Source organism: Aethina tumida, chromosome 8 (genome assembly GCF_024364675.1).
Source record: "Aethina tumida isolate Nest 87 chromosome 8, icAetTumi1.1, whole genome shotgun sequence".
Taxonomy (NCBI): Eukaryota; Metazoa; Arthropoda; class Insecta; order Coleoptera; family Nitidulidae; genus Aethina; species Aethina tumida.
The window spans coordinates 2,566,248-2,590,845 of NC_065442.1; the positions used below are offsets into that span (position 1 = coordinate 2,566,248).

Here is a 24,598-nt window from a genome sequence, read left to right on the forward strand (position 1 = left end):
AATGGTCCGGGAGCCTATTTAACCTACAAAATAACATTAATTTATTCAACAGATAGAAAAAGTATATTAATATATAAAGCATCTTATTCAAATTTGAGGTTATTTTATATAAAGTAATCATCTTAAGTACTAAATTATTGAATAACAAAGCATAGAATTCAAGTATGATTTTATTTAGTAAGAAATTATAAGAAATATCTTACCTAAAACAAAAAATTTAAACCAATTTATTCATTCACTCCATTCCATCCTCCCGGGCCGGGAGAGTTACTAACTCTCCATATTAGTCTAAGAGCCCGTGGGCGGATAACTATATGTATTTGACCAGAACTGCGCACTACGTGTGTCCGTCATTTTGGGCTTAGTGAGTACCCATCTCATGTAGAGTAGGTATAGGGCCTCAATGCACAAAAACTCAGGCCTGGTCAAATACATACAGTGCGAAAAATGCACTTCATGTCTGGATGTTGTAAGAGATGGATGCACAACAAAGAGAGAAAAATTTTGCCCGGTAGTAGGAATCTCGACTCTCAGAGACAATGCGCCGTGTTAGTGCGCGCTTTAGGACAATATAAATTAATCTTTGCGAATGTATTTAGTAACTCTCCATATGTGATATTAAAAACAAAAATAAGTATTCTAAAAATAAAATTACTTTTTTCAAAATAAAAATGTATCCTAAAAATTAAATAAAATAAATGAATGCATAAGTAAATAAAAACTAAAAACAATTAAATAAAGTGTTCAAAGACAAAGACTCGTCTGCGGAGACGAACCGCATGCTAAACACAGCAAAACCAAATGATTCCCTCCAGTCAGTCCGGCCCACCCACATAATTGCATGTATATCTTTCTTTTTTGTTTACAAAGGGGTATTGATGTTCCGTCTCAATACGCGAGTAGCCACGTTCATGATTTTTGATACTGTATAGTTATCCGCCCACGGGCTCTTAGACTATATGCGTAGGTTAGGTATATCAAAAACAAAAATAAGTATTCTAAAAATAAACTTTGTTAAGGCCAAAATGCCTTATGTATACAAGAATTGTATTTAGTTTGGTGTAAGGTAACCCATTTATGTTTATGCGCATGGAAGTGTAAGCAAATCTGTATGTCTCAGTATCATCGACCCAACTAAAAGAAAATACAGTCCACATTAGAAGCCAGAACACAACATTTTGGTCCATTCGAGTACAGATTTGGTCTTACACGTCACGTGGTCTCGACGATTTCGGATTTTGTGCATGGAATAGCCGACTCCAGAAGTATGCTGATTCTATAGTGCTGTAAGTTAGGAGTACAGCAGTTTTAGCATAGTAACAGCAAGACGATAATCTCGCCAGTCTGTGAGTTATCAACATTTATTTCATCAGTCGTGACGTCACAAGCAAGCGTCCCGGAGAAGCGCAGAGACGGGCATTGTGAAGTACGCCACGTTCGGAACTATATCACGTGAGTTTACCTTTCCTATTCAATGAATACTTTTTTTTTGAATTGCTACGATGTCAGAAACTCAAGAGCTTAAGAAATTAAAAATTAAGCGTGGGAATATTAAAGGAGGTTATCGCGTTTGATAATTATTTATGATTCGATTGATTTACAAAATGTAGCAGGGGAAAATGCATCCCAATTAAGGCTTAGATTAGAGCGACTTAATAATAGTTTGGACGAATTTTATAGTGTAAATTCTGAAATAGCGTTTCTTGACGATACAAGTGATGAAACCGAAGTTTTGGTTTTTGAAAACACGTTTTATGATATTCCTTCAAAAATAGAACAGGTAGTTTCTGATTACAACAATTCTATCTCATCAATAAGTTCTCAGGTGCCAGCGGGGAGACTTTGCAGAGGGTAAAATTGCCGATTATTGAATTGCCTACTTTTGGGGGAAAATATTGTCAATGGTTAGAGTTCCGAGATGCATTCAGGGCTCTAGTTAATAATAGTAATTCAATTTCCAGTATACAAAAATTCTATTATCTAAAATCGTGTATACAGGGTGATGCTGCGCAAGTTATTGAATCGATTGAAGTTACGGATAATAATTATCATGCATGGGAGCTTTTAGAGGAACGATTCGAAAATAAGAGGTTAATTATTTACAACCACGTGAAGGCGATTTTCGATCAACCATGCATTGCAAAAGAATCGCATGTGCAACTGAGGTCACTTTTGGACTCAATTACAAAAAATTTGCACTCATTAAAGTCGTTAGGTGAACCAATTTACAAATGGGACACGCTAATCATTTATATTGTTACACATAAGTTAGACGTTATTACTCGCCGTGAATGGGAATCTTTTGAGTGTCAAAACAAAATTCCTAGCATGGAAGACTTAAATAAATTTTTAAAACATCGTTGTGAGATTCTTGAAAAACTTGAAATTAATAAAAGTAGTACTTCTCAATCCAGTGATAAGCAAAAAGAACACCTTCGACATAAAAATCAAGCGTCGGGTTCTTTTGTTAATACAACGATTACGTGTTATTGTTGTAAAGGGTCTCATACCATTTATAAATGCAAGGATTTCTTAAAATTGTCAATTAAAGAGATGATTGAGAAGATCAAAAAACCTTAAGGTTTGCTTGAATTGTTTTCGTTCCGGACATTATTCCGGAATGTTCAAGAGCTGGTTGTCGCACGTGTAATAAAAAACACAATTCTTTGCTTCACTTAAGAGCGGCGTTTACTAGACAAGGAATCACACTTTCGGCCAGAAAAGGATGCAAAACAAAACATAGCCCGTAATGTGGTGCCGCCACGAAATCAAACATTCGGTTGTAAAATATTCGGCTGCAATTTTTTTTGCATGGAACAGGACCGCACTTGAGATCTCATACATATAGTGAATTTACTGGTTGTAAATAGATTATGAAATTTATAATAGTAATGAATTCTTAATATATTTGTATTAATATAAATGATATAAAATTAATATATAATACAATAATATATATAATACAAAACTAATACGTTTTGTGATATTTTCTTTTTTGTGAATTCTTACTATATTTTTATTAATAAAAATTATATAAAATTAATATATAATACAATAATATATATTAAAAATATAATAACTTATACAGTTATTAACTTTTTTTAGTGCTAATAAGTTTTGTGATATTTTGTTGTATAGTTAGTTGTAAACCAATCACATTTTATCATATAAACAAATATAATAAATACGTTATACAAATACGGATGCCGATTTAAAATCTATTATTAATTAAAAAAAAATGATCTCAAAGTTAATAGTGACCCTAGCTCTGAATTTGTATTTACTTCAAACTCTTACTGTCGCATCATCAAAGTGATAAGTTATACAAATTAGTGCATGTAACCTGCGTGTAATTTTTTGGATCGAAATTTAAGTGAAATGTAATAACAAAACAAATGGTTTCTTTCTGTTTGGGTAGTACTTGACTTAGAAATTTTACTTCAGTTTTGGTGGTTGAAGAAACATCAGTTTCAAACAGAGGAACAAATTAGTCTTATTTTAGTCATCAGTCAAAGTGTAATTTGTTATAAACTTTAAAAGGTAAGTTTTTTATTCAATTTTAGTTTTTATATTGCTGTATTATTGTTTCGTATGTATTATGTATATTTGTTAATTCATGTCATCAATTAATTAATTAATTTTTACTTGTATCTGTCATAATTTTAATATTATTTCATATTTTTGTGACCTTGGTTTCCCATTGGAAGCGTCTGGATGGATTTGTATTCCGTGTTCATTGTTTGTTGTTAGTTTTTCTACTCGTGAAATTATGAATAAAGATTGATTTATTTGAAGAATGTATTATGTTCAGTTCAAATCGACTTTAGTATATTTAAAATAAATATGATAGTTTGTTTTTTTTATTTTTATTTAATAAATACATATATAGTTTTTTTTTGTTCATATTATTGGTTCATCTAATATTCTTGAATTATTTCTATTATTTCTTCGTGTTGTTACATAACTTATCTTTGAGCTATTTTGTATTATGTAGTTAAATTAACTTAGACTTTATAAAATTGGAAAATCAAGTGACACATAATTTTAATATGAAATTTAAAATCAAAGAAGCATGTACGATTATATATTATAGTATATTATAGTATACAATAATAAAATAAAAGCAATATTAATTTTAGAAAATGCCAGAAACGCGTAGATTTGATTCTTGATCTAAGAAAAAAATCAAAAGTTTACATTTACTGGAACTAAGAAACAGGAAACTGAAGAAAATAGGATCATATATTGTGGATAATCTTTTAGAACGAGATGAGAAGTATAACGAATCTACCCAATGTTCACAATTTATTTTAAATGAGATATTAGATCAAAATTACTAAAAAAGAACAATTTAAATAAATGAAAAAGCAATTGGCAATTTAACAACCCATATTATTATTAATAAATGCACCGGCTTACTGCTTCCAATTTTGGAGACGTTAAAATTAAAAGAATCTTGTGTCAATATAGCTAAAAAAATTAATAATTTTTCTACACAAGCTACGAATTACAGGAAAATTAATGAGTCGGTAGCAATAAAAAAATTGAAGAAGAATGCAATAAAATTGTAAAGCCTGCTGGTTTATTTGTAGATGTTCTTCATGGATATTTATAAATTATATTGTGTATTTTTATAATTAAATTTTTATATTTTCAGGAATTATTTCTGAAGACGAAATTGTGGAAGTCAAGTGTTCTTATGAGACGATTATAATATAGAACTAATAGAATATTACTTTCAGATATAAAATCAATTAAATATTATTGGAACTAATCTATGCTATATTTTATTGTATATTCAGGTCCAAAAAATAAACTTCTCGTTGAAGTAATTCATAAAGACGAATTTTTGGAATAATAAAATGCTTTCGAAATTAGAAAGATTCTATTTTAATTGCCTAGGACAAGAGATACTATTAAATAGAAGAGGGTGAAATTTAAAATGTTTTGATCCACCCTACATCAGAGAAACGCAGGAAAAGAGAACAAAAAAATGTCAATTTAATAAAATATTAATTTTTAAAATAATTTGTTTGACTACGTTAAAAGTGTATGCATTAGTTTACTGTAATTATACATCAAAAAATATTGTATATAAAAAGTGTTTTTATTTTAATTTATCAGATAATGAAAATTGTATTGTATTATATTATATTGAACAATAAGCCGAATTTCCTGTTTAGATTTCCAGGTTAAAATTTTACTATTTTAATAATTTGATAATTATTTAAAAAATGAGTTTAAAATATATATTTACATCACATAAATTTGATTAATGATGAATAATCAATTATCAATATTTTTTAAAAAAATATATATTATTTTTGAATTTCTTCAGTGATACAGACTCACATGTCAATGGCTTTCTTACATGGCCACTTTGTAATTGTGACATTAGTAGTATTATGAATCAAAGTGTTTTTAAATTTTATTGCTATAATAACTGGTATAAAAATGTACAAATTTCCCTGAATAGGTCCAGTCAATAGGCCATCTATGAATAATGAGTCGAACACATGACATACCCCCCTTCCTACTCCGCAATCACTTATACTTACAGATTTCTATGATTATTTGGTTTGCGTATGAAATTTTATTATTTTGCTAATTTGGAGCAAATCTAAAAAACGCAATATTTTTCTCGGAAAATTGTCCCTGTACAGTCTTGTTAAATATCTAAGCTTTGACATGACATATTTCATTTACCAAAATATTCTTTATTTTTTGAGTTATTTGCTGTACAAAAATGGTAGAAAATGACCTAAGTTTGACCATCAATAACTTTGTTATTAAATAAAATTACAACTTTAAAACTATGTCATGTCAAAGACCAAACATTTGTTAATCCACACCCAAAATTTGAAATAGATTGATTGCGTGGTTTTTGAGATTTGCTCCAAGTCGTCGGCGGCGTTTGTATAGGGAATTTAACACAGGGAGACGCCGCCCTTAAACAGCGAGGCTACTGCAACACCAACAGAAAATGCAAGTGTTACAGCTTCAAGTTTTGCAGGTTCACAGGTACTTCTATCAACTGCAATTATTGAAGTTACCGATATACAGGGTGTTCCCCACAAATGTCGAGCTCTACTTGACAGTGGATCACAAAGTAATTTCATTAGTACGAAATGTCTTAAGAAATTGATCCAGAAATTAATCCAACTAGTTTCACAGTCATGGGAGTTGGTGAGAAAATTGCGAATATAAAGAATTTCGCGAATATAAACATTAAGTCATGTTATACTGATTATAAAAAGGTTCTTCCGTGTCTGGTTTTGGATACAATCACTAGTAATTTTCAATCAGTGTCATTTGATGTGAATAAATTTAAAATTCCGAATGTTGAATTGGCTGACCCCACTTTCTTTAAGAGCAGTCCAATTGATCTATTATTGGGAGCACATGTTTTTTGGGACATATCACGTAACAAACAGATACGATTGGGATCAGATATGCCAATTTTGTCTAAAACTGCGTTCGGATGGGTAGCTGCTGGAAATGTCAACGTTAAACCCAACGATAAAGTTTCGTATTCAAAGTCGTTTTTCAACTTTGATTTAACCACTTCACAATTGGACGAGCAATTGTCAAGGTTTTGGCAAATAGAAGGACCAATAGAAATTTCTTCTTATTCGGATTCAGATCGATTTTGCGAAAATCATTTTATGGATAATTACACCAGATTACCGGATGGCCGATTTCAGGTTTCGATGCCGTTAAAGGGTAATTATTCCGATTTGGGCAATTCTCGTGAGTAGGCTTTAGAACGTTTTTATAAGCTAGAGAAAAGACTCTTAAAATCACCGGGTTTGCATAAAGAATATATTCAATTTATGGAAGAATATATTTCATTAAATCACATGTCAGAGAATAGTAATGAAGACGTTATGGCAAATCTTAGATTGTGTTATTATATACCCCATCATGCGGTTATTAAAAATTCATCGACTACGACAAAGTTACGCGTCGTTTTCGATGCTAGTATGAAATGCGACAATGGTTTGTCTCTAATTGACATTCAGTGTTGCGGTCCAACGATACAGTCTGATCTTTTGTCAATAATTTTAAGATTTAAAATTTACCATTATTTACATAACAATGGTGAGCTTGAGGTGCGCAAGGTTGCGACTTGTAATGTTACCAATATTAAAGGTTTTCAGTTCATAGAAAGATTTTCTAATTATTTCAGTTTACAAAAGGTTACAGTGTATGTTTTGCGATTCATATTCAATGTAAGGGTACCCAAACAAGATCGATTAACATGTGAACTTTCTTATCAAGAGCTGGACAAGGTAACATTTGCTTTGGTTCAAAATGCACAGTTACAATGGTACCCTGAGGATTATTCGAACTTGCTCAATAATAAACCGTTAAGGTTCGATTTTAAGATTAAATCCTTTCATCGATTGTAATCGAGTCTTACGCGTGGGTGGAAGAATACAACTTTCCAACTCCAAATATGATAAAAGATATCCTTTAATTTTGCCTCAGCATCACACTGTTACGAGATTAATCATTGAAAGAGAGCACAAACGTTTACTCCATTGTGGTCCGTCATTATTGTTAAGTTCCATTCGCGAAAGGTTTTGGCCTATTAATGGACGTAATTTGTGTAAGAAAATTGTAAGAAATTGTATTCAATGTTTCAAAGCGAATCCTGCACCGATTAATTACATAATGGGTAATTTACCCGCTGCAAAATTAACTCAATGCGTACCATTTTATAATACAGGTTTTGATTTTGCTGGACCTTTTTTAATAAAAGACCGAAAAACTCGCGGTGCCAAGCTTTTAAAAACCTATGTTTGCTTGATGATTTGTTTAAGTACAAAGGCTATTCATTTAGAGATTGTTTCTGATTTAACTACTGATGGGTTTTTGGCAGCTTTGCGACGATTTATTGCTAGAAGAGGCAAACCTTCTACAATTACTACCGATAATGGTCTCAATTTTGTTGGAGCAAATAACTATTTGAAAGAAATTTCAATATTTTTAAAAAATAATTCGAAAGGAATCGCTGCTTCGTTGTCGAAAGACAGTATTCAATGGAAATTCATTCCAAGTCGTTCGCCTAATTTTGGTTCTATTTGGGAGACAGGGGTTAAAAGTATGAAGTTTCATATGAAAAGAGTAATAGGTAATTGTCATTTAACTTTTGAAGATTTTACCACCGTAGTAGTTCAAATAGAAGGTATTCAAATTCCCGTCCTTTGTGTCCCTTGTCTGCACATCCTGATGATCCTGGAGAATCGGTTGGACAGGTTCCAACTTTTACAACGTGTAGTCCAACACTTCTGGAAGAGATGGCACAAGGAGTACATCACCGAGTTACAAACCAGGGTGAAGTGGCAGAAACACCATCCACAACTATTAAAGATTGGCGCAATAGTCATCGTAAAGGAGGACAACCTGCCACCGTTGTATTGGCAATTGGGCCGAGTCACCAAGCTGCATCCTGGTCCCGATGATGTGATACGCGTTGTGAGTGTTGTGATAAAAGGCAAAGAAACTAAATGTGCAGTGTCTAAGATTTGTGTACTACCGATACCGGACAATGCGGTGGAAGAATGACGTTTTTTGTTAGTATAAGTTAATTTTAAGTTGAAAGTGCTTGCACTTGTCAAGGCGGCCGGTATGTTAAGGCCAAAATGCCTTATGTATACAAGAATTGTATTTAGTTTGGTGTAAGATAACCCATTTATGTTTATGCGCACGGAAGAGGCGCAAGAGGTGACTCTGCCGGTGTGCAAAAAGAGAGTCGGCCTGTAGACATGTGTGCGAGGTGCACGTATTTTACATGTAATCTTTTGTTAAGCAAATAAATTCGTTAAGTGTAAGCAAATCTGTGTGTCTCAGTATCATCGACCCAACTAAAAGAAAATGCAGTCCACCTTAGAAGCCAGAACACAACAAACTTCATTTTTCTAAATAAAAATGTTTACAAAAAATTAAATAAAATAAATAAATGCAAAATTACAAAAAGCTAAAAACAATTAAATAGAGTGTTCAAAGACACTATGCTATTGACCAATAGCAACGCAGTATTTAAAAATGGCGAGAAGACACCATGAAGTATAGATATAAGGAGTCCGAACGTAATGTTAAATAAATGGTAGCATTTTAGGGGACAGAATGTTTTGCCGGTAGAGCGGGCCAGTTTAAATCCTTAAATTAATATTTTATACTTAGTTTTATAATTTTAATAATTTCAACATTCGCGAGCCAGTGCGTATTTACGTGTGATAATGATAATAACATCGGTACGTCCTGAACATTTGCGCAGCCAGTGGCAGAAAAGAGAACTATGATCTGGGTTTAATATTGTATACCACGAATACTGCGGAAAAGCCTATACCGTTCGGACTCCTTATATCTATACTTCGTGGAAGACACGTTCATCATTTTTGACAGTGTATACAATTATAGATTGATAACTCTGTAGTAAATTTTGGTGACCAAATAAACGTGGACAGCGCCATCTATCGGGACCAGACAGTACTAAAATAACCCCCCATGTATTAGGGGAATCCCGTAAGTCTAGGTTTATATTCATTTTTTAATTTTTATTTATGAAAATAATATTTTTAATAAAAAACTTAGTGTATTAATATGCATTTTTTAATTTTTCATTTTTAAAAATTTAAAATATATTTAAAAAAACATTAAAAATTACCAGGTAAATGAAGTGATGGTAAGGCACCAATTCGTAATTTTTCATTAGCTTCTTTGCAGCTATCCTCAAATGTAAATCTCAAATAAGGTAATTTTTGTTTATCATCCATTTGCAAAACTTTCTCTTTATTTATTCTTTGAAGCCAAATAGGTAGTAATGCTGTATCTATAATTTAAATTACATGGTTTAGTAATTACGGAATATAATATTTAATGTTGATTAATGTTCAATATTACCTTTTTGTCTTTCTATCGTTACACCGAGGTACACAGCATGGTTTTACTCTTCCCATAAAATTAAAATAAACCGGTAAATAAAGAGGACGCTAACACAAACAACGCAAATAATACAATAGAGAGGGGAAAATCCTTAAAAACCGCACTTTTGATGGAAGTAAGCAACTCTAAACAAAGATTGTCAAAACCCACGCTAACGACAGAGAAAAAGGAGAGTTGTTTCTGATTGGTGGAAATTTAAATGATTGTAATGGAGAGTACCGATAGATGGCGGTAAAAATTCATGAACCATTTTACCTATTAGAGTTTCCTAGCCTTGAACTGCAAATCATATAGACTTAATACTAGTAGCGCCATTTATGCATGTTCTTTTTTCATTTTTAATCCGACATCTCAGACAATACAATTAATACGTTTGAAAGAAATTTAAAACAGTTCTCAATAATTAGATTAATGTTGTCCGGTAACTAATCAACCATTCTATAAACTAATTAGTGTCAAAACAAATTATATTGTCAAAGACATATTGAAAATACATTTACAATTTTTCTACAATTGTTATAAGAAGAGATAACTAATACACCCTTAGTTTTCATATTATCTGCAATTAATCAGTTCCCTAAAGCTAATAAGTAATTGGTAGAGGGCATCTGAAAACATCTACGATTGCATCGTCATCGCATCTTTATCTGAAACCACTACATTGTTTGATCGAATATTTCCAAAATGTCTGTAAGTACAATTAATCTTTATCTTTATTTTATTGATATCGACACTGGATAATAGTATTTCCACATCTAAAATCGCATAATTTAGTGTGCTTAAGTGTTCATACATTTATTTAACAAAAATATGACAGTCTGGAAATCTAAATTTTGATGGATCATTTTACCGTACAAGTGTTCTACTATTGCCAAGTGCCAGCAACGAAAAGTCACGGAAGACAAGATTCAAAAATTACGCCCCAAATTTCCATGGCCTTTTATTTATTTAAAAAAAAAAAACATCGTTGGCATGTAAACCTTTAACAACAAAACAACTGAACGGTCAAAACTCAAATTACTTTTCAAATTCTGGTTGTCTACAATGTGGCGTACTAAATTTCTCAATTTTGGCATGGTATAATGGCAAATCCTCAGCGAACCAATGATACGGCCATCCTACCGACCTCAAACATGTCCAACGAGGAAAAAACGCTTATGTGCAAGAAGGCAGGATGGTTCGGAAAAAAAGATGTCCCGGCCCCTGTGTCAGTCGCACCCGTTGTAAGTTTTATTTTCCATTTAAAGGATTTTTCAGACACCCTAATGGGTTGCAGATAGGAGCATTTTGAATTTTTTACACACACACACATATATATATATATATATATATATATATATATATATATGTATATATACTATACCGATTGGAAAGCCTTTGATCATAACTACAAAGCTTTATTTATAAACTTTTCTGTCTTTTCAGTCGGATCAAATGGTTTTCCATATTGCATATATTTCATATAGTCTGATTATTTCTAACATTTTATATTAGGTTAGGTTCGAATGCATAAGTTATAGAACACAGGTCATGCATATGTTGATTGAACATAAGATGCATTTTGACCATCTGTTCGAATTTTCTCTACTATACCAATTTTATAAAATAAATTTGTTTAGTCAACCAGCTTTTGGTATAGTAACCTAACCTAACCTTGAAGATGATAAAAAATTATTGTGTATTTAATACGAAATCAAATTTACATATCATAAATGTAGTCAGATCATCAGCTTAACCGCATTAAACATGGGTGGAACAATATTTAAAATTCTTAGCTATATAAATAAAATTTTCATCAAAATATTTTAGAATTACTATGTAATTGTAATTCTGATAAATCATATTCATAACGGTGATAACCATAATAGTATGAACGGTTGCGCCTTCTGTATACACTGAAAACTCATTTCAAATAAAGAAAGTAATTTTTTATAGATATAATATCGCTTATGTTTTCTTTTTGAAGTGAGGCTATAATTGTATAAAATATTAAAAATATATATAGGTGGCAAAAACAACTTTAATCACTAACTAGATTTATAATTTCTAAAGAATCCGATCATATCACCAGTTGTTGTTGTTGTTGGGCGTATCCTAGCAGGTTGCATAGCTACAACTTGCAATTGTCATTACATAATTTTGTTTTAAACTATCTCCATGAAAACGCATTATAGAACATTTTAAAACAATTTTTGTAGTCGAGTAGTGTATGTGTAGCCGGCTCTCGACTGAAATCGCACCTTCAATCTGTGTATAAAAGGTTTGTGGCAGTGCAAGGATTAGCACTGCGCTTCGGTTGGCAGTGAACGGTGTATAGCCCAATCGTCTTGCATTCATTTTGTGTGTTTTGCTCAATTTTGGGTGCTTGTGATCACTGAACGAGGCCGGCCACACATTTTTTGTTTTTCGATTCTGTAGCCAGCAATTTACGACCCAAGGTGAGTGATTTATTTTTATTTTATTGGTTTGTTTAGAAAATTGATGCTTATTTGTATAAATTTCGATTCACTTATCTGTAGTATGTTTATTCCAACCAGTGGTTGGTAGTTCCTTGGAGGGATTGGACTAAAACCATTTTTCCATTTTTATCATTTAGTTCTATATATATAATCTCTATTTTATCCCAATTGTGTAGTCAATGTCATTGATAATAAACGTGCATAATTTCTGTTCAGATGGCTCCTCCATTGTATGCCGATTTGGGCAAGAAGGCTAACGATGTCTTCAACAAGGGCTATCATTTTGGTCTCTTAAAGCTGGACTGCAAGACGAAAACGGCCGGAGGTGTCGAACTCAGCACCGGTGGAAACTCAAATCAAGACAGTGGCAAGGTCTTTGGCTCTTTGGAAACAAAGTACAAAGTCAAGGATCCTAACGTTACCTTTACTGAACGATGGACCACTGACAACAACCTCTTCACAGAAGTTAGTGCCCAAGATTATTTCCTTAATGGCCTCAAGACCGCCGGAAATGTTACTTTCCAACCGCCAACTGGGTAAGTTTCAATTTATATTCAATATACGAAATAATTCTTGTTTTTTAGTGCCGTTAAAGGGCAAATAAAGTTGGCGTACAATCAAGAAAAAGTAGCGTTGAACGCTGATTTTGATGTCGACAAAGATAAGCCGTTGATCAACGCAGCCGCAGTTGTTGGCCATCAAGGTTGGTTGGCTGGTTACCAGGCCGCCTTCGACGTCAACGATGTCAAACTGACCAAAAATAATTTTGCCCTCGGCTTCCAAACAACAGACTTCACCATCCACACATCTGTGTAAGTATTATGTTATGTACTTAACCTAACCTAGAAAGAGTAAATTCTTAAGCCTTTCTCATTCTGTAATTTGTGACTTAGCGAATGTCCTATGCCATCCGACTCCGATGGGACAGACGATGGTGGCGAAAACGAAAATGAGAACGACGATGGCAACGACGGTGATGGGAGCAGTAGTGACGGTCAGATTTTTAAAGGATCATTTTATCAGAAGATTAGCCCGAAATTGGAGTCGGCAGTGCAGATCGCATGGAAATCGGACAACCAGGAGACACAGTTCGGTCTCGGTACGTCCTACATTATTGACCAGGATGCGTCGTTACGCGCCAAAGTGGACAACAAATGTCTGGTGGGGCTTGGCTATCAACAAAGGCTTCGTGAAGGTATGTTTCGAATGTGATTATAGTGTGTGGGCATATTTGATGATTTGCTTATTTCAGGCGTAGTGCTGACGTTATCTCTTTTGGTAGATGGCCAGAATTTCAACAGTGGGGGACATAAAGTCGGTATGGCTTTGGAGTTGGAGGGTTAATACAAAATTTTCATTCATAACACGTACCTACTGTATTAGAGAAAAACGTCGCCACAAGTGCTACTGTGCGGTTGTAGATAATTTTTGTTTGTAATGGTGTTATTAGGTTACGTAATAAAGTCTACATTAATTAAAATCATTTTTTAATATTAGTTTTGAATTAAAAGTAAGTTCGACTGTATCTACAGTAAACAATGCAATTGGCAAATTTATCGATAGTGATTTCGTGTCGATTATAGGTGTGAAACACAAGTATCACTTCCAGGATGGTCAAGTAAATAGGATTTGGAGGAAGGGGGGGGGGGGGTGTTACAGGTGAATATAGTCGTTCGGAGTCTTCGAAAAGGCACAACCTTTGTCTCGGGATGCAGACTGGTGAGTCACCAGTGGTGACAAAAGGAGTGTTGGGGATTAGTAGTGTTTCCTGTGGCGAATACCAATCACGTACTTTCTTTGTTGTCTACTAAAGGGTATTGATTCCGTTTTTATCATCTCTAAATCTGTAGACGCAAGGATACAGAACACCCAAGAATTTTACCAAACACCTACTACTTAAGAAACAACGCTGGATGATACATTGATTTTTGTAGTATTTAAATTATTTAATAGATGTCAGCTTTATTTTTTTCTGTATTTAATATTTGACGAAATGGCGGAAATTTTAAATTCTAATTAGTTTATAATTACTGGGTGTTGTGTATTTTTAGAAATAAAATAAGCTATGAATTTAAGCATTCAATATTTTAGTGAAATATAATTTTCTGATTAGAAATAGAAACACTCCAGAGATACAAAAATATAAACATAATCTACGACAGTGGTATTGAGTGGAGAAATTATAATAAAACTGCTGTTGGTTTAAGATGAATTTTTCTTGTTATTAAGAAATCTGATAGAGAAAAATGGTCTTCATAGACTCTCATATTTTTCTTATATTTGTTAATTTATATATTTGATCAGTAAGATCTTTATTAGAATAGACAATTTTTTCTGTCATATTTATAATTTTTCTGTGGGTTTATTTTATAATTTTATAAAATTCAACCAAGAGTTCTCAGACTCAGCCTCTGCCAGGTTATTGAGTCAAAATCTGCATGTTTCAATACATATAATAGTGATGTTCACAATACTAATTTTATAATTTTTTGTCGCCTGATTCAAAATTAAATTTAGTAATGCATTGAGTTTATTATGTAATATTAGATTAGAAGGCTTTATTAAAATATTTAATGTCTGTGAAGATCATTTTTCTCCATAAGATTTCTCTATAACAAGAAAAATTCATAATCTTAAATCGAAACACTTCTAATAGTTTCATTGTTAAACATGTTAAATTAACTCTCTCTGAATTAAGTGTCTATTTCTAATCAGAAAATTATAATTCACTCAAATTTTTTGAAATGTTTGAATTTTCTTGAACTAAGTAATCACTCTAACAATTGGGTTAAAATTTGTTATATTTGTATTTGTATTTATTTATTTTACTTGAATGGTATATAGTTCTTAAGAAAATAATATTTAATAAAAAAGTTGTAATTTTATAGCTTGTTTTACTAGTAATTAAAATTAATTTGAATTTGAAATAAACCCCGATATTTTCTTAAATGTTAAATACAGAAAACTGTAAAGCCGACACCTCTTGAATAATTTAAATAGTACAAATCAATTTATCGTAGTGTTGTTTCCTATTTTTAGTAGGAATTTGGTACTTGGGTGTGGTACTTACAAGTAAATAGGACCGAATGAAAACAGCCGAATGTTCCCCAAGTTGTTACACTCGTTTTCTAAAATTGATATGACAATTGGTAATGGCTATTTAACCAGGGGTGGCAAGCGAATAGGGACGGAGGGGCAACAGCCGATCATAGACGTTCGGAATCGCCGAAAAGGCACGACCTTTTTGTCTTGGGATGAGTTAGGGATTTTAATATTTGATTTTATAAATTGGTAATAACAAATTCCCAAAATTGTCGAGATGAGCAGGGAATATCTAGTGTCTTTAGTTAGAGAAAATAATTTACTAGATTTCAGAAGAGTGAGTCATGGACGCTATAACTTGGTACAAACAAAGTTGGTAGATTTTAGGTTATAGAAGACGGTCAGATGATGTTTTTGCTTTAAGAAAATATATTTCTGGTAAGAAACGTTTTATATAACCAACTTACGTAATTTAATTGTTTGTGTTTGTTATTTTATAAACCGTAAAGTTAATATGATCGTTTATTTTCATTAATTGAATTTGAAGTACAGATTCATTTGTGTTAATTCATTTCATGTTGATTGTCGAAGTGATATGATGATTATATTATATTTATATATATATATATATATATATATATATATATATATGTATATATGTTTGTTTTTATCATGAATATATAATAAAATTATATAAAATATATAATGTTTTATTTTTATATATATCAGAAAAACCTAACCTATACTCATTTAATATAAATTTTAAATAGAAAGTGACAGATGGACAAAAAGATATCTGTAGTCTATAAGAAATGGCAACACCGCGTACAAAATGGCAACATCGCTTCATCCCGAGATCGTGCCCAGTAATGTTTCTTGTTTATAACATTGCGTTGGTACTTCTTAGGTTTTCTATGTATTTAACTAGATTTGTTCGTTAATTTTTTGACCAATCGCAACGCAGTATTTAAATAAGGCGCGAGAATTTTTAAAAGCCCGCGTTTTAAGCGCGGGCTTCTATCCGAACTTCGGATTCCGAAAGTACCGGGAGCAGTGTCGCCGTTTCGGAAACCGACTTTCTGGGGTCATTTTGAAGTACTCGTTTTCGTTTATTACGCATCGGTTTCCGAATTGAAACACGACTGCTGTTGAACCGCTTGCAGTTATTTATGACCTGTTTTTTTGTTGAAGTCTTGTGTATTTAGCCGCAAAGCGTATTAAGAGCGGCGTTTACTAGGCAAGGAATCACACTTTCGGCCAGAAAAGGATGCAAAACAAAACATAGCTCGTAATGTGGTGCCGCCACGAAATCAAACAAACATTCGGTTCTAAAATGTTTGTCTGCAATTTTTTTTTGCATGGAACAGGACCGCACTTGAGATCTCATACATAGTGAATTTACTGGTTATAAATAGATTATGAAATTTATAATAGTAATGAATTCGTAATATATTTTTATTAATAAAAATTATATACAATTAAAATATAATACAATAATATATATAATACAAAACTAATAAGTTTTGTGATATTGTAACGGGTACGTAGGTAAATTTTACTCGAATGATCGTACCTGAAGTCTTTTTGAAAGACTCGTTACATCAGGTTAAAGGGAGCGATTTTATCCTATATTTATTTTGCACATGACTGACTATACATTTTTATAATAGTTTAAATTATAGTATCACTAACCTTTTGTTATTGTTGTACTTCTTGGTGAGCTGGGAACTGTGTAAAATGATATACACACACAAACTCGCGTTCGCGTACCGAGCCCGGATAATTTAAATATACTTACTTGTCTTACTGTTTATGTACTTATAGAAAATAGTAATAAAACTCGAATTAACAAAAATAAACTATCTATTTATAAACCACAAATATAACAAGGAAAAATAAAGAACAAATAAAAGTTTAATTGTAAATGAATAAATTTCGTCAATCGAAATTTGGCAAAAAGGCTGTTTGATTTGAATTTAAACCTTAACACGAGAAATAAACAGTAGGACTTACGTAAGTATGCACCACACAAAGAAAACACAAAACAATCACAAGTAATTACTGTGCGTGAGCGGACAGAAAATACTGTAATGAAAGTTCCGAATAAAATCTACTGAAACTACTGAAACTTAAGGTTTTATAATTTCAGAATTAAGAGGGGTGAGAAAAGGGTGGTACCGAAGTACTGAAATCTCCCCCACAGAGATTCTATTCTAACCAATAGGGTTGTTTGTTAAAAACATACTTTTCAGTCCTGAACAACATTGTTGCCAAATTGATCGACATGTTTCCCTGTCATGTCCCTATTCTAATTCAATACAATACATTATTTCAATATAACTACAATTTTGATGTTGCTTGCATATGGAAAAATCATTGTACTTACAAATATTTTTCAATCTTTTAAAAATCAATTCATTAACTTAAATAAGACAAAAAAATAAAAGAACAAAGTTACAATTCTCTATAATTTCATGTTGGGGTAATTATTATATTTTCCTATAATTAATTTAATTTAATTACTGAATAAGTTCTATATAAAAATATCACTATTTAAACTTCAAACCCACTGTGCGACCACACTCTGACACTAGATAAGGATGTGTTAAAAAATGTGTTAAAAAAATCAACGAACGTTTAGATTAAGATAAATAATTTTTGAAATAAATTTTGTATTTTACGACTATTTTACGATAACCAAATGTAAGATTAGTTTTAAGAAAACCCATAAAAATATGAAAAAATTCGTGAGAATCTAAACAATGTGGTGGTCTAAAAATTCTCCCACGAAGTCACTGATTAACGGTTTTCTTGCTCTTATTACAATATTTTCTTTTTTGTGAATTCTTACTATATATACTTTATTAATAAAAATTATATAAAATTAATATATAATACAATAATATATATTAAAAATATAACAACGTATACAGGTATTAACTTTTTTTCAATGCTAATAAGTTTTGTGATATTTTGTCGCATAGTTAGTTGTAAACCAATCACATTTTATCATATAAACAAATATAATAAATACGTTATACAAATACGGAAGCCGATTTAAAATCTATTATTAATTAAAAAAAATGATCTCAAAGTTAATAGTGAACCTAGCTCTGAATTTGTATTTACTTCAAACTCTTACTGTCGCATCCTCAAAGTGATGAGTTATACAAATTAGTGCATGTAACCTGCGTGTAATTTTTTGGGTCGAAATTTAAGTGAAATGTAATAACAAAACAAATGGTTTCTTTCTGTTTGGGTAGTACTTGACTTAGAAATTTTACTTCAGTTTTGGTGGTTGAAGAAACATCAGTTTCAAACGGAGGAACAAATTAGTCTTATTTTAGTCATCAGTCAAAGTGTAATTTGTTATAAACTTTAAAAGGTAAGTTTTTTATTCAATTTTAGTTTTTATATTGCTGTATTATTGTTTCGTATGTATTATGTATATTTGTTAATTCATGTCATCAATTAATTAATTAATTTTTACTTGTATCTGTCATAATTTTAATATTATTTCATATTTTTGTGACCTTGGTTTCCCATTGGAAGCATCTGGATGGATTTGTATTCCGTGTTCATTGTTTGTTGTTAGTTTTTCTACTCGTGAAATTATGAATAAAGATTGATTTATTTGAAGAATGTATTATGTTCATTTCAAATCGACTTTAGTGTATTTAAAATAAATATGATAGTTTGTTTTTTTATTTTTATTTAATAAATACATATATAGTTTTTTTTTGTTCATATTATTGGTTCATCTAATATTCTTGAATTATTTCTATTATTTCTTCGTGTTGTTACATAACTTATCTTTGAGCTATTTTGTATTATGTAGTTAAATTAACTTAGACTTTATAAAATTGGAAAATCAAGTGACACATAATTTTAATATGTAATTTAAAATCAAAGAAGCATGTACGATTATATATTATAGTATATTATAGTATACAATAATAAAATAAAAGCAATATTAATTTTAGAAAATGCCAAAAACGTGTAGATTTGCTTCTTAGTCTAAGAAAAAAAGTTTACATTTACTTGAACTAAGAAACAGGTTACTGAAGAATTTATTTTAGATCAATTCAAGATTATTAAAAAAGAACAATTTAAATAAATGAAAAAGCAATTGGCAATTTAACAACCCTTACTACTTCTAATTTTTGAGATATTAAAATTAAAAGAATTTTGTGTCAATATAATTAAAAAAATAAATAGTTAAATTTTTATATTTTCAGGAATTATTTCTGAAGACGAAATTGTGGAAGTCAAATATTCTTATGAGACGATTATAATATAGAACTTCTAGAATATTACTTTCAGATATAAGATCAATTAAATATTATTGGAACTAATCTATCTATTTTATTGTATATTCAGGTCCAAAAAATAAACTTCTCGTTAAAGTAATTCATAAAGATGAATTTTTGGAATAACAAAATGCTTTCGAAATTAGAAAGATTCTATTTTAATTGTCTATGACAAGAGATACTTTTATATAGAAGAAATTAGTGAAATTTAAAATGTTTTGATCCACCCTACATCAGAGAAGCGCAGGAAAAGAGGACAAAAAAATGTCAATTTAATAAAATATTAATTTTTAAAATAATTTGTTTCACTACGTTAAATTCCTATAAATTCCATTCAAATTACAAAGTTTATGCATTAATTCACTGTAATTATACATCAATAAATATTATATATAAAAAGTGTTTTGATTTTCAGATCAGATAATGAAAATTGTATTGTATTATATTATATTGAACAATAAGCCGAATTTCCTGTTTAGATTTCCAGGTTAAAAATTTACTATTTTAATAATTGGTAACTATTTAAATAATGATGAATAATCAATTACCAATTTTTTTTTTAAAAATATGATAATTGATTATTACAGACTGTGATACAGACTCACATGTCAATGGCTTTCTTATATGTGGCCACTTTGTAATTCTGAAATTAGTAGTATGATGAATCAAAGAGTTTTTAAATTTTATTGCTATAATAACTGGTATAAAAATGTACAAATTTCCCTGAATACGTCCAGTCAATAGACCATCAATGAATAATGAGTGGAATACATGACATACCCCCCTACCGGCGCCGCAATCACTTATACTTACAGATTTCTATGATTATTCGGTTTACGTATGAAATTTTATTATTTTGCTAATTTGGAGTAAATCCAAAGAACGCAATATTTTTCTCGGAAAATTGTTACCGTACAGTCTTGCTAAATATCTAAGCTTTGACATGGCATATTTCATTTATCAAAATATTCTTTATTTTTTGAGTTATTTGCTACTTTGTTACTAAATAAAATTACGACTTTCAAACGACGTCATGTCAAAGATCAAACATTTGTTAATTCACACCCAAAATTTGAAATAGATTGATTGCGTAGTTTTTGAGATTTGCTCCAAGTTATGGGCGACGTTTGTATAGGGAATTTAACACAGGGAGACGCGCAACATTTTGCGTTATCTTTGCATTATTAGAATGAAACTTTTGGGTCAGTGTGAATATAGAAAATATTCGTTTAAATATAAACAAATGCAATCAATAAGAGTACTACAATTATAAAATAAACAATAATAATGATATAATAAATAATAAATATTTATTTACGGTTAATTATTAAAATAATCTTATACAATAAGTTTAATCTGAGATATATTTAAAAAAAATAGTTTATTTATTTTTTCTGAGCTTATCACCGTCGTGTACGTTAAAACAATATCGCAATAAGGTCTTCGTTGCTGTTTGTCATTTGTATAATATGATGAAGTCAATATCGTTCACAATTTAATTTACATACATAATACATGAAAGAAAATTCTCATAGTTTATATTTAAAAATATGAATATTGTCCTCTTTAATTTAAACTTTTAATGCTTATGGTTTAGTTGTTTATCAACTATTCCACATGTAATTTCTTTGAGTGTGAATCTCTTAACCACTTTATATGACTCGCAAACTGTGAAAAAAATATTAATTCGGATCTTTCTCAATATAACATTGACCGTGCTTTTTATTAATGTTAAAGTATAATAGTCTGATTTACTTGTTTTATATGATCTCCAGTATTAATTGATAGGGCCTAGTAGGTAGTTTTCATAGACAATTTTTTTTAAATATAAATAACTATCTTATGGGAAGTGTTTAATTATGTTATGATAACGTACCAATCTTGAATGCTACAGAACAATTTGTTTGTCAGAAGTATTCGAAGAAATTAAGAAAACCTACCACCGAATGAGAATGATGCTACTTCATGACAATGTGAGTTCTCACACAACTGAGTTTTTGAACACACAAAACATCACATGGAATATTCTCCGGATAGCCTGTACCATAGCAATGGTGGCAAAAGGCTTTGGAAATTAATTCACATAAAAAATTGTGTTAATCTTCATGGAGAATATTTTGAAAAACACGAAACGGTTAAAATTTGTTTATATATGTGTATCTCAAAAGTGATCGAACATCCATATGTGAGAGATTTTGTATCTTCTTACATACTTAGTTATCATATTTGTCCAATACTTTGATAGTATTTTTACTGTGTTTATATTATGTATTTGTAATATGAATATTCCGAATACTAAATTATATGTAGTGTAATAAGAAAGTTTTATTATTAAATTAAAGATCATGTAAGAGTTAGTTTTAATTCTAGTAGTAAGGTACTATCGGTTACAGAATTGCATTACCACTTTCAATTCAGTATCGCTTGGCGCACCAGTCACTTCCCCCACCACGAATATGATTTGACCGTCTCGTAAAACATGCGGTGGTAAAGTTGCAGAATCCGTTACTCTAAGGAATATTTTTAGCGCATGCGTCAACTTGATTTGAAATCGTCTGTTTCGGAGATTTTAGACAGCATAGTTGCCAGATTTCATTTTTAACGAAATATGTAGAGAAATGTTTTTTAGAAAAATATATATGATAGATTAGCGACTGTTAATCTGTCTTTTTAGTTTGATTAAAACACTAAATTCACAATAATACGCTTTATTACAACAAATGTACTTTAACCCTCGACATCTAAAGCTTAACTGCCCGGTTCTTTCTTAAAAACTGCCCCGATTATCAAATATAAACAAATCCTTCAGATTTGTTTACAAAACAAAATAGTCTAAATAGATGTGAGCCCGTCGCATCGGTCCATCGGTGAAGATGATGACGTAAGCTAACACGGCCTTCCTGACATTGGGGCGTCCTCGCACCTTGCGCAGTTTTTGCAAAGATTCACCTGACACCGGTAATCTGTAAACATTATAACAGCAGTACAAGCTCAAAATATATTCGAAGAAATAAGTCTAAACCTTATTTCATTTAACAAAATAGACTGTTATGTGGCACAGTTAACAACCACTAGAAGCTCAGAGGCGGCTCAATCATCAACAGGTCTGTTACACCCATGACTCTCAAGTGCTATCAAAAGATACCATATTCTAGCCAGGAGCTCAGAGGCGGTTCAACCACTACCAGGTCTATTACCCGCTTGTCTCACAGACCCAGAATACAACAATCTAAGCCTGCAGAGCAGGGACCTTAAAAATAGCCTGTCGAGCAGGGACCTTTAAACATAGCCTGCAAAGTAGGGACCTTAAACATAGCCTGCGACACAGGGATCTTAAAAATAGCCTGCCGAGCAGGGACCTTAAACATAGCCTTCTAAGCAGGGACCTTCACATATAGCCTGATACACAGGGACCTTAAACAGCCTACTAAGCAGGGACCTTTACACACATTCACACATCAATCTTATTAAATAAATCTATATCCATCATACCTTATAGAATTTCTGTATCTGGCCAGGTTCGTAACTGTTCATGTGCTGCTACTGTAGTTCTACCTCGGCGCGAATCCTGTCGATTTGTTCACAGTTACATTAAAATCGTCCTCAATAACAGGTAGCACTTTTGTCCATTTATTTTCGTCTTTTTCATTCAACACATTCTCGAAATTTACTCGCTACAAATGCTGTTCCCCGATCAGCTATTATTCGTTTTGGTCGACTCAATTCCATAAATAATGCATCTAATGCCTTTATAGTACATTCGGCATTTTTTTGTCTAATAGGACAAAATCGCACAAATTTAGTAAAAGCGTCTATAACCACTAAAATTTGAGTGCATTTATTAGATTTGACCAAAGGTCCGGCATGGTCAATATGCCACGTATCCATTTTACTTAAAGGTTTCGTTTTCTGTTGACACAATCCACTCCGTTTTCCAGTAAAAGATTTACCCAACACACACGATCTACAATTTGCAACATATTTGCGTACTGTAGCCCTTACTGAATTACAGTCTGTATAGATTGTAAACATTATACCATACAGATATGTGCGAAAATACTGAGTGGCTTCCATTATCGCTAGAGTTTCCAAATCATAAGAATGATATCGCGATTCACAATCAGTTATACGCCTAGAATAATACGCCACTGGATGAAGCACATTATTTAAGTCTTTTTGCGTAAGTATGGCACCCAATCCAAGCAAACTCGCATCTCTATGTAGTTCGGTAGTCAGTTCCGGATCAAAAATGTTCAAAATCGGATAAGAAGTCAATCGTTTCACTAAATCTAATCGCACATTTTCACATTCACTTGTCCACTCAAAAGTTTTTCCCTTACGTAACAGTGCAGATATCCGTGCTGTCAAAGTTGCAAAGTTTTTCACGAAACGTCTAAAGTATCCAGCCAGTCCTAATAATTGACGAACACCTTTTACATCTTTAGGAGCTGATGTTTATTAAGCGAGCGCGTCAACTTTTCGCGAACTAGGTTTTACCGTACCGTTTTCGATCACAACACCCAAATATTCCACAGATGTTTGGAAAAAGTTACATTTTTGTATATTTAAAACAAATTCGGCCTTCGAAAGGGCGTCAATGACCTTTCTTAAGTTCTTAAAACATTCTTGAATGGTTCAGGCAGGGCACAACACATTATCAACATAAACAAACGCAATATCGTCTTTAAGTGGTCCAAGGGCTTTATCGATGATTCTTTGGTAACATAATGGAAAGTTCACGAAACTAAACAGCATTTGGTTGTTTTTATTTCTTTCGTAACCCACTCGTCCATTCCTGTCAAATTCAAGTCATATTCCTCAAATGCAATTTCTAAA

The 24,598-nt window shown here is 31.5% G+C and overlaps 1 protein-coding gene and 1 long non-coding RNA gene across 4 annotated transcripts; one reads left to right on the forward strand and one right to left on the reverse strand.

The window, feature by feature from the left end:
* Positions 1 to 10,503: 10,503 nt before the first annotated feature.
* Positions 10,504 to 13,890, forward strand: LOC126266403 (voltage-dependent anion-selective channel-like). 3 transcript variants are annotated; one of them, XM_049970312.1, is made up of 5 exons: positions 10,504 to 10,641; positions 12,627 to 12,946; positions 12,995 to 13,222; positions 13,304 to 13,605; positions 13,663 to 13,890. In XM_049970312.1, the coding sequence occupies exons 1-5, from the start codon at positions 10,636 to 10,638 to the stop codon at positions 13,752 to 13,754; spliced, it is 948 nt and encodes a 315-aa protein (XP_049826269.1). In that variant the 5' UTR covers positions 10,504 to 10,635; the 3' UTR covers positions 13,755 to 13,890. The 3 variants fall into 3 exon arrangements, with proteins under 3 accessions (XP_049826269.1, XP_049826267.1, XP_049826270.1); XM_049970310.1 differs by lacking the exon at positions 10,504 to 10,641 and adding an exon at positions 10,957 to 11,174; XM_049970313.1 differs by lacking the exon at positions 10,504 to 10,641 and adding an exon at positions 12,152 to 12,389.
* An 8,564-nt stretch (positions 13,891 to 22,454) lies between these two features.
* On the reverse strand, positions 22,455 to 23,322 carry LOC126266414 (uncharacterized). The gene is made up of 2 exons (XR_007548799.1): positions 23,255 to 23,322; positions 22,455 to 22,725 (listed from the first exon to the last, which is right to left on the reverse strand). It is a non-coding gene; the product is annotated as an uncharacterized LOC126266414 (long non-coding RNA).
* Between the last annotated feature and the right edge of the window lie 1,276 nt (positions 23,323 to 24,598).

What these genes read in the sequence shown, in the direction of transcription:
- LOC126266403 (XM_049970310.1), top strand. Translation starts at nt 11,034, where the DNA reads ATGGCAAATCCTCAGCGAACCAATGATACGGCCATCCTACCGACCTCA. An exon ending in ACTTTCCAACCGCCAACTGG is followed by an intron (nt 12,947 to 12,994) that starts GTAAGTTTCAAT and finishes CTTGTTTTTTAG; the next exon opens with TGCCGTTAAAGGGCAAATAA. An exon ending in TCAACAAAGGCTTCGTGAAG is followed by an intron (nt 13,606 to 13,662) that starts GTATGTTTCGAA and finishes TGCTTATTTCAG; the next exon opens with GCGTAGTGCTGACGTTATCT.